Genomic DNA, 10,974 nt, shown 5'->3' on the forward strand with positions numbered 1-10,974 from the left:
GAAGAGGAAAGTGGCGGCGCTGGACAGGCTTGCTTGCGGGCGGGTGGAAAGAAGATGGTTGCAGGTGCAGATAATGGCGGTGGTGGGCGTGTGGGGAGAAAATGGCGGTGGGCGGGCAAAGAAAGTGGCAGGCAGGTGGGTGGCTGGGTGTGGGGAAATGGTGGCAGGGGGAGAACGAGAGGTGCAGATGCTCTGCACCCAGCCCAGCTAATATTAATGGATAACCCAAACAGAATGCTTATCTCTCTTCTTTGCAAGGGTTATGGGTAAAATAAATAACTTCCAAAACTCGAATTTTAAACATCTCTGAAAAAGCTAACTCATGGCAAAAAGTAGCATTTTCCAGAGGAGATCAAATCCCTTTAGAACGTTTGGGCACAACTTAAAAACTTCTATAACAAAGGCTCAAATAAAATATATTCCACATATCAGAAAAAAGTCACAAAGCAGCATAAAAGAATACAGGTGCAGTTAAATAGTATGTGAAGATCTCCTTTAAAGGACAGAAGTCTGAAGAAAACAAAAGACCAAATTCTGGCAGACCTAATGTAAAATGATTACAAAGAAAGCCAAGGAAGAGTTAGAGATTAAATGTTAACAAAGTTATCTGAAATGTTTGAAGCAGGAAACCATGCAGGGAGGCAGTAAGAGCTAAAGATGTAACAGAGAGTGCTCTAAGAAAGCAGGAGCAAAATTTCAGAGAAGCTAAACCAATTCTTTCTATCAGTCTTGATGGCCAAAGATGTTCAGGGAACAATATCCACCCATTCATGAACCATTATTCTTGGAGAGTGCATTTAAGAGAACCCCTATACACACTTATCATCTAGGAAGAATGCCATTGGACACAGTGAGACATTTTTGAGTCAATATCCATAGGATTGTACTGAAAGGATGCAGTTTTAGATCTAAACTTTCACACTGAAAAGTAAACATTCCTCAGGTCTAGACTAAATTTACCTTAGAATTCTTGTCACGTGCGGGACCAAGTGCTAACCTGTTGATCTCTTAACTAAAATATGTTTTGCTAAAATCTTCCTCTTTATCAGAGAATTGGCTGAATGTAGTCAATGTAACAATTTCCTCAAGAAAGAATCAGAAATCACAGGTTCATCAGCCTCGCCTGTTCTACCAAATAATTGGTAGGAAAGCATTCTTAAAGCATATATATTTCTTTTATATGTTTGTGTTGAACATGAAGAAGAAGAATCAATGTGGCTTCTTCAAAGGGGAGTCCTGCCTCACCATCCATATGGAGTTCTTTTATAGTGTTTACAAGCATATAGATAAGAATGAGCCTGTAGATGTGCAAGGCAAAGTGCTGGGTCCATGGAACATCTTAATGGGACGGAACTCTGTTAACATCCATTTCTGCCTCTTCCTCCTGAGTGGCTGTAGATGGATGGGATTCATTCTGAATCATCACCACCATCCCTCTTGTTGCTGGCTATCTTCCTGAAGCTCCATCCCCAATAGTAGACCCCATCCCCAATAGTAGAAGTGCCATTGACATTCTGCTCCTGGAGCTCTTATACAGGATACCACATGTTTTGAGTGTGTGAGATTGTGAACCCACTAGTAATAAGAAGTTGCATATGCTGAAAAGTCTTAGGTTTCCTAAGAGATCCTATGTTCTGCAAGAGTGTGCTTGACCATGCTGTTCAGTGGATCAGATACCACTAGAATACCCTAATCTGCACACAAAAACTAGTCAGTTTTGGACAGGATTCTCTAACTAGGGTTTCAATACTACTGCCTCCTGCTGACAAATGAGTGTATATGCCTTACAATATATTGTGTCTTCAAAAGGCATATAAGTCCCTCACCAAATACTCTTTAAGAAAAAATAGCAAGTATACATTTTCTTAGGGATTAGTAAGTGGTTAAAAACAAAGTAGATGGCAGCAAGAAACTGATAGTTTTCACTGTGTAAGGAAGCAACAGTGGGCTTTCCCCAAAGATCTGCTTTGGAATAAGTGCCATTGAATGAATTCATAAAGGATCCGAAATTTACACTGAGATGGTGGCCACGTTTTCAGAGGATGCCAGATTATTCAAAATGATCAGATCCCAAATAGATTGGGAAATGCTCTCCAAAGATCTCTCCAAACTGGATGACAGGGCAGATGATGTTCTGAGTGAATGCAAAGTGCTTCATATTTGATATTTTGGGGGCATAAAATGCCACACAGCACTGTGCCAAATTATGAGTAAGAGAAGCTTACTTAAATAGTGAAGCCTAGTTAAGTGAGGGAAATGACAGAGGCAGGACAAACTGCACAATGAAACAATAGAATACAAGCGTCCAGGTTCTATTTGGTTACTAATCTGTGACTGCAAGCAAATAGTTACCTGCTAGTGAGCCAGCCCATGGTAATCTGCAGTCCCTCTTTCATAACACTTTGGCCATGAGGCCTCAATCCAAGATGAATGTTTCTCAAGCTAGGTCAAAGAAGTTAATGTTTTTATCTTTAAACATCTTAATGTCTCTGCTGCACCTCCATCTCTGGTTTTGCCATATTTGGCTCTGCATGGGAAAATCCTCTCCTCTAACAATAAACCACTTTGTTTATTCATTGAGGTTATTCACACAATCAAAAAAAATTGTGCTCTACCCAGGTTTGGGTAGTGGCCAGTGGATAACGGGCCACTTGTATATATTTCTCTGTTTCCCCCAAAGCATTAAGAGGCCAGCTGCTCACATGCTTAGCTCAGTAGTGGCTGGACTAAGCAATGCCTTCGTCTAATTCAGCACTTTTCACACTGAGGTCATTCACACAATCAAAAACTGTGTTCTGCCCAGGTTTGGGAGCTCTGTGTGCTCCCAATTTTCGGTTGTGTGGAAGCAAGGTAGGAGGAAAACCTGGGTAGACGTGATTGTGAAGAAGCAAGGTAGGAGGAAAAGCTACCCAGGTTTTCCTTCTACATTGCTTCCACACAATCACTTCTTCCCAGGTTTCCTTCCTACCTTGCTTCCACACAACTGAAAACTGGGAGCACACAGAGCTCCCAAACCTGGGCAGAACAGTTTTTGATTGTGTGAATGACCTCAGTGTGAAAAGTGCTGAATTAGACAAAGGCATTGCTTAGTCCAGCCACTACTGAGCTAAGCATGTGAGCAGCTGGCCTCTTAATGCTTTGGGGGAAACAGAGAAATATATACAAGTGGCCCGTTATCCACTGTCCTGGCACCCACCGTTTTGCATATCTGTGGTTGGGTCATAGGGAACCAGTTTCTTTATTCATAGGGAGAAAATAGGCGGGGGGTGGGGTTGCCTATGGGAACATAGGAAGCTGCCAGATACTGAGTCAGACCATTGGTCTATCTAGCTCAATATTGTCTACACAGACTGGCAGTAGCTTCGCCAAGGTTTCAGGCAGGAATTTCTTTCAACCCTCCTTTTTCCAAGGAGAAGCAAGGGAGGGAACTTGAAACCTTCTGCTCTTCCCAGAACAGCTCCATCCCCTGAGGGGAATATCTCACAGTGCTCACATATGGTCTCTCATTCAACTGCAACCAGGGCAGGCCCTGCTTGGCTAAGTCATGCTTGCTACCACAAGACCAGCTCTATGGTTCCTGAGTGGCTGGAAATAACTTCTGATGTCATTTCCTGCCACCATTTTGTAGTGCTGAGCCATTTCATAGCTCTTTTCTGCAAAAGAAAAATCCCCCCCCCACCCAAAGAACAAAAATCAGAGATTTTGGACGTTTGGTGGGTGTCGGTGTAGAGTAAGGTACTGTGCTTATTTCTGCACCCCCTGCTTTTTCTTGTGATTTTCAGCACACTTCATTGTGCTTAGGCACCTAATCCCCCAATCCCCATATGGTCTCTATTTGAGGATTCATTATCTGCAGCAATAGGTGGGAACAGAAGCCCCACGAATAAAGAGGGCCTCCTGTATGCAGTATACCAGCTGAGCCTATTGAGTGGTGGATCCTAAACTACCTGCCACCAGCATCCCTTTCCAGTGGGAGGGAGGGAAGGAGGAACCTGCCCCACCCCACAGTTCCTCTCACAAGCTAGCTTTGCCTGGTATGATCATTTATGGGGCACTTTGGGCACTTTGCCAGTCCACACTGGAGAAGCTAGTACATTTTTAGTTTAAATTATCACCATGAATTGGGTCTGAAAAAAGGTAGGGGGACAGCAAAGAAACTAATGGAATGCAACAAGGTGGCAATGATGTTTTTCAGAATCTTTGTGCAAAGTGGGCGAACGAAGGATGGCACTTCCAGCCGAAAGAAGCTTGTCTGCAAATAACCAAACTGCATTGTTTGCCTTCTATTTTCTGCTTATCTGCTTACCAAAGAGCAAATGTTGCTCAGTGGATGTGAGTAGCATCTATTCTATAGTAAACACAGCCAGATCTGTTGTGACATTAAATAATAAATATTCTTCAGTAGCTTAACAAAACAAATATGTGATTAATTTGCAAAAAGAAAAATAAAGAAAAGCCACCTTCTTCAGAAACCAGGAAGCAATAGTCAGTGAGGGCAGACTATTGTAAGTTAACTTACTATTGTAAGTTAAATGAAGTACACAGTGAAGAAGAGCCTTCAACAATATTCAGTAGTGGTTGTGGGGATAGGGGCTCAGACAGTAGTCTTTGATGCAAGATTATTAGACGCATTCAAGAGTGCCCCTATTTTTATCTATCAAATATAAGAATATGCAACAAGTTATACCTGGGCTGTCAAGCAGCACTCTACCCACGCCCTTCACCCTCTGTGCCTTTCCTACCCGCAAGTAAAGGATAAAAACTGCTCTCTGATGTCACAATCTGAATTGCACAGGGAGGCTTGATGATAGGATATGATGTCATCAAATCTCCCCCCCCCCCGAGAAGCAGGAAGTAAAGTATTTAGCATATTGCACGGGTGTGCCTTGATGCCATTGCAAGTGCTTCTTTTTTATTTTTAATCTTCTGATTGTACCCATGAGAAGATAACATCTCTAGCCCCTCTCCCTCATTTAGTTCCTTAAATATCAACATAAAAACATATTTGGATGGCTCCCGTTCATGATGAATACACACAAGCATCAACCCTATATTGATAAAATGTGCTTCTGTTAGAGATGCCCCTTCCAAATCCCACAAATGCCCACTCCATAAAGTTAGTTAGCTGCTTTCAGTTTGGCTATTTATTCTCCAAGGCTATGTGACAAGGATCCTATGATTTCAGAGGGCTCTGACTCTCTTAGAACACATCTATGATATTTTAACCCACCCCACCCCTTGCAAGTGATCACTGTGTTCTGCAGTAAAAAATTTGGCCCAGAACAGGGTTTGAGCTTTCCAAAATGCCGAAGTAGCACTCTTGGTCTATTAGAATCTATGTGGTATAGTAGCTGCAAGAGTTTTTACTCAGGCACATTCTAGGAGAATTATGGTAGTAACTGTTTCCTAGGAGTTCTGAAAAATAAAGAGAGAGTTCCACAAACAGAAGCCTTGTAGTGCATCTCTTTCTCTTGTTAGGAGCACTGGCCTGTTGTTTGCTAGAAGGAGATTTAGAGTGAGACAAAGGTGGTGGTAATTAGGAAGCTGTTTGTATTTTGCTGGTTCCTCTTGTGTCTCTTGTACGCCTGGTACAATGAAGAAGGACCAACCAAGGATGCCAAGAGTGCCAGAAATCCTGGAATATACACTAGAATGCACCCCTGACCTACGGTGTGAGAAGCAAACAGACTTGGTTCCTGTTTGCCATCACTGCAAATCCTGCATCTTGTCCTGGAAGATTTTTTCCACTCAAGAGTGGTTTGTACGGGCCAGTCATACTTCCCAGAGGAAATTCCTGATGGGAATACTAAGACGGTTAAAAAATCAGGACCTGCTGATGTATACCTGGAAAATCCTACAGCCTATCAACGGCAAAGACTTCACCTATAGTCGTTCCTGTGCCCGTCCCACCATCACAACCTCTTCCCCTTTGGATCGGGCATTGGATCCAAAGAAGCTGCAACAGTCCATGACAGACCTCTGGAAATGGTTCTTAAATGCTTCTTTCTGGACCAAAGCAAACTATGCATTACTTTTGCTGCAGATGTGTGATATGCAGTTGTTACATATGGCTGCCAGCCTGATTCGTATCCTCTTGATCCCAAAGGAGAAGATTAAGAAGGTGAAAACAGGTAACACACTGTGCAATGTGCTAGGGGGGCTCAGGTCTGTCTCTGATGCTCCATTAGGAATCAAAAACAATAAATGGAGGAAGAAGCACGCCAACTTTATGATCTCACATCCCTAAAATAACCTAAATTGGGCAGCTTCCCACCTGTTTCTGCTTGACCATCAAAGTTTTATCAAAGGAAGGAATTGTCCCAATTTTACATTGGCCAAAGCTCTGGCCAATTACTGATTCTGACATTCTTAAATTCATTTCTCGTTGACTTAACTTCATAGAATAGCATTGTTATGTCCACCTAACCTCATAGCTTACAAGCCTAGTGAACAAAAAACTCTGGAATTCAGCTGCACTGGCTCCCAGACCGTTTCTAGGACCAATTCAAAGTGCTGATTTTAACTTTTAAAGCCCTAAATGGCTTGGGACCGGGTTATTTGAGAGAGCGCCTTGCCCCATCTCTCCCTGCCCAAACCTTAAGATCTTCTTCAGAGGCCCTCCTCTGGATGCCCCTGCCAATTTAGGTGAGGCAGGTGGCTATCAGGGAGAGGGCCTTTTCGGTGGTTGCACCCCGTTTATGGAATAGCTTCCCCGGTGAGGTTTGCCTAGCTTTGTTCTTTTAGATGCCAGATCTAAAAGAACTCTTTGTTCACCCAGGCCTTTTATATTTTGGTATTCAGATTTGATCTGATTTTTAACTATTTTTAAAATGAGGTTTTAAGCTGTATTGTATTGTATTTTGTATTTTCTTTTCTTCTTTTTTGTCTGTTATGATTTAATGTGTTTTTATTGTATGTGTTAATCCTCTGTTGTGAGCCGCCCAGAGAACAATTTGTTATGGGGCAGCTAACAAATAAAGATTATTATTATTATTATTATTATTATTATTATTATTATTATATTACCTAAGCCTATGTGCACAAATGCCATGCGTTTCTCATGCAAACCATCATCCACAAAAAGGGAGTAGATGTATTATGTAAATGCATTGCAGACTTCCCTGCACTGGTGTGGTGTTTATGTGTGTAGCCCCCAGTTCATATTCAACATGTAGTGGTAGGGGTGTGTGTGTGTGTGTGAGAGAGAGAGAGAGAGAGAGAGCGAGAGCGAGAGAGAATGTGAGCCCAAGGCTCACTCCTTGCCCCACCCAGGAAACAAGTGAAATGCTGTCTAGGCAGGAGCACTTCTGAGTAAGATGTTGAGGTTATGGTGGATAGTAAGCAGAAGGTGAGTAAATTGCATGGCCGTGAGCCATGGAACTATTCCATTTTATGTTGAGGGGCATAGCAACATAATTTCCAAGACTCGGGATTCAAGAGAGCCTTTCCATGCAGCCCTAGATACACTGGACTGGTGCCCAGATCTTGTTCCAGGCCCTGACATTAAAGATAGAGGAATGTTGACAATTTGGAAGGAACAGAGCAAGTCAAGGTTTTAGGAAGATGAAGACTGTAGAAAACGAGAAGGATGAAGAAACTGGATGTGCTTAGCCTGCAGAAAAGAAGTTTAATGATGTTCTGAAAAATGTCCATACATTTCAGGCGGTGTTAAGAAAGCTTAACTGAGAACAGGAAAAGAAGAATAGCTGTATTTAGGAAACAGGAGCAGTGGGTCAAGGAGCCAAGGGAGATTTTGGAAGGTAGTTCCATGGAGGTTTTCAAGAAAAGATTGGAAAGGCATCTGTCACGGATGTTTTGCAAATAGTGTTTACTATCTTAAGCCAGTATGCTAGTAGGACTAGGTTTCCCACTGAACCATCCCAATTCAAGGAGGGACTTTATGATGGAGGTAACAGGATAGCGAAGGTTGTGGGGGACAGGGAAACACTGTGCATGTGCCCCAAAATCCACAAGCTCCTTCTGGGACCAATGGTATTGACTGAAGAGGTAGCCCAATACATTGAACAGCACTTGAGCCAATAAAACTTTGTGATGTGAAAGGTAATTCTAGCTACATTGGATCACCTTTATTAGTGCTAAGGTTCCTCACTTTTCTGCCTTTCCATCATCATGTCAGGAAGAGACATGAGCACATAGATACATCTCAGGAAGATGCTAGTCTCCCCTTTTTGGGGAGTCTGGGGTGTGCTGCTTTGGGGTGCTAATTTATTTATTTATTTATTTATTGAATTTATATACCGCCTAGTATAAAAATCTTTAGGCAGTTTACAAAATTAAAACATGCAATAGAACACATTTAAAATTCATAAAAAGATAAAAATTATAGATAAAACACGTTAAAAACACATTCAAATTTTAAAATATAATCTCAGTTGAAGGCCTGGGAAAACAGGTGCATCTTCAGGGTCCTCCTAAAAGCAAACAGAGAAGGAGATGCTCTTATTTCAGCAGGGAGTGCGTTCCAAAGCCATCTGGGGCAGCCACAGAAAAGGCCCGGTCCCGAGTTGCCACCAAACGAGTTTGCGGCACCCATAGTCAGACCTCTGTTTGATTCAAATAGTCTGCTGAAAGCCATAGAATATTGTTGGAAGACTGAAATGCATTTTGAATTTTGAACTAGGCAGTGCCCCAGTCACACATGAGTATCTACATTGCCCCAGTGCCATGCTCTGATTGTGCTGAGGGTGTGTGGGAAACAATGGAGTCAGTTTGTATCCTCTCATCTGGAAAGATTTTATGTAAAATGTTTTTGCTTATCATTTCCTATTTCCTGTGTGATTTGGTTCTGTTTATCCCTGCAAATCTCTCTGGCAGATAAGCTTCTTCAGAACAATCATCTGGAATCTGGCTCTAGTCTGATGAAGCCTAAATCTCTCTCCGCTGTTGTTTCTTCGGTCTTTGAAATCCGTCTTCCTGTAGACAAGAGCAGCATATTTGGTATTACTTGGTATTGCATTTTTTCAGTTATCTTGGGTACAAGTCCAGCAAGGTCTCCACACCGAGTTTGTTTTTGTTTGAGATTTGTATTGAATTTTTAGGGTACCATAAGATTAGATGTGAGAAGTGTTGGCAGGAAGAAAGAGATGAGGTGGTGAAATCAACTAGTGGGGAGAAGAAACTCTTGTGTCCACTGTGTGCCTTTATTATTATTATTTATTCGATTTCTATACCGCCCTTCCAAAAATGGCTCAGGGCGGTTTACACAAAGAAATAATTTACAATTTTAAACAGCACCCTGTTTAGCTGGAATCCATAACATCTTGCAAATTTTACAGAAAAGCTCAAGTTATAACCTAAGGTAGGCCTTAGAAGAACAGCTATCTAGATACTACACTGGATTCCCTGCTAACCTTATCACTGCACCTGCTTCTCCTCTCACGGTTGATGATTTTTTGCAAATTCCTTCCCAGGTTTTAAATTTTTAATTGGTTGCGTTTTTATCCAACCCCACCTCCAAAGGACCTCAGGGCAGCACATGTATTCCTCCATTTTATTCTCACAACAACTTTGTGAGTTAGGTTAGGCTAATGACTGCCCAAAATCTGCAGGGCGAGGGGTTGGTTTTAAAATAATGGCATCCTCCAGTTTCCTTGCGTAACAAAAATCAAATATTTGGGAGTCTGTCCAAGATGGGGCATTGAGTGTACAGGAGGCCGTCGATTACTGGAGTTCTCAATTCGCAGTTTCAGATATTTGCGGTTTGGCTGCATATAACCGGTTTCAATTATTGTGGGGTGAATTTTGGCCTGTGTGCACATTGCATGCTTCCAGCATTTCCAGAGGTATTTATGACTTGTAGGCATTTCTGGAGGCAGTGCGGAACCATGTTGTGTGGAATCTCAAGGGTTTTTGTTTGTTTGTTTGTTTGGGGGGGGGCATTGTTTTGGTTTGGGGGGGCATTGCTGGAGGAGCTGGAGAGCTGGAATGGCAAAGGTACAATGCTGTACTCCTCTTATTTCTCTCTCCCCCCCCCTTTTTTTTCTCATGGTAATTTTTAGCACTTTAAAATGCGCTGGGGAACCTAACCCCATCATTCTCATTGGCAAAAATTTCAATTATTGCTGTTGCAGCATTCACAGTGGTAGCGCAAAACATAACCCCCGTGATAATCAAGGACCTCCTGTACTCATATAAAGCCTTGTTCTATATTTGACAAATGTATGTAGGAGCATATTTGCTTAAAGACACAGACTATTTGTCCTGGGTTCATCCTTTGAGCACATAGAGCAGAGCTGCCCAACTTTGGCCTTCTAGTTGTTAATGGACCTCAGCTCCCATCATCCCCAGCCACAATGACCAGTAGTCTGGGATTAGGGGAGTTGTAGTCAACTGGAGGGATGAAGTTGTGCAGCCCTGATATAGAGGGATGGTTGTGAACTCTTAGTAGTCCAGCCCTTCTTTGGTCATCCCTTAATACGTCCTTTGCCGGCTTTCCTGTCCTTACCATAGATTATCCAGAAATGGAAAAAGTTTGGTCTAAAGACACACATCCGCTGTCTGGCAATGAAGAAGAATCCAGTCACTGTTCTGTTGAACTGAATGACTCCACCTCTTTCCTGAAAGCCCCTACTGTCAACTGTATAGACTTCATTTCCTGCCTGCCCATTCACCTGTCCAAGTACATCTTGGGTAAGGATCCATTTCCTGCCTCGCAGCTTTCTAATCCTTCCCCTCCATAGCAGCTCATAACTCTTTGTGATCCTCTAGGAATGCTGGACCATAAATCTTTGATCAGATGTCTCTATGTGAGTCCATACTGGGCCTTCCTGGTCAAACAAATCAAGAAGGACAAGACAGCTTACCGTTCCCTCCAGAATGAGATTGCTTTATTGCAGGTACTGTGTCTTGGGCTGTACCTTCCCTCTTGGTCACTGTGGAGTTGACAGACATTCCTTCCCTGTGCTTGCCACTTAGCAGGGCCTTTTACATGCAGGGCTTTCCCACTCCCCCACC

At 42.5% G+C, this 10,974-nt stretch overlaps 1 protein-coding gene across 5 annotated transcripts in view; it reads left to right on the forward strand.

Annotated features, from left to right (window-relative positions):
• The first annotated feature begins 3,619 nt into the window (after positions 1–3,619).
• Positions 3,620–10,974, forward strand: part of FBXW10B (F-box and WD repeat domain containing 10B) — a 35,596-nt gene continuing 28,241 nt past the window's right edge. Inside the window, exons 1-6 of one of the 5 annotated variants that reach the window (XM_053292259.1) lie at positions 3,620–3,735; positions 4,196–4,332; positions 6,044–6,131; positions 8,836–8,958; positions 10,471–10,650; positions 10,729–10,856. In XM_053292259.1, coding sequence (XP_053148234.1) covers positions 4,225–4,332; positions 6,044–6,131; positions 8,836–8,958; positions 10,471–10,650; positions 10,729–10,856 — 627 coding nt within the window. In that variant the 5' untranslated portion in view covers positions 3,620–3,735; positions 4,196–4,224. Of the gene's footprint in view, positions 3,736–4,195; positions 4,333–5,293; positions 6,132–8,835; positions 8,969–10,470; positions 10,651–10,728; positions 10,857–10,974 lie in introns of those variants that run through there. The other 4 variants (XM_053292260.1, XM_053292262.1, XM_053292258.1 and 1 more) reach the window with 4 other exon arrangements.

This window comes from Hemicordylus capensis, chromosome 2 (genome assembly GCF_027244095.1).
Source record: "Hemicordylus capensis ecotype Gifberg chromosome 2, rHemCap1.1.pri, whole genome shotgun sequence".
NCBI classification, from domain to species: Eukaryota; Metazoa; Chordata; class Lepidosauria; order Squamata; family Cordylidae; genus Hemicordylus; species Hemicordylus capensis.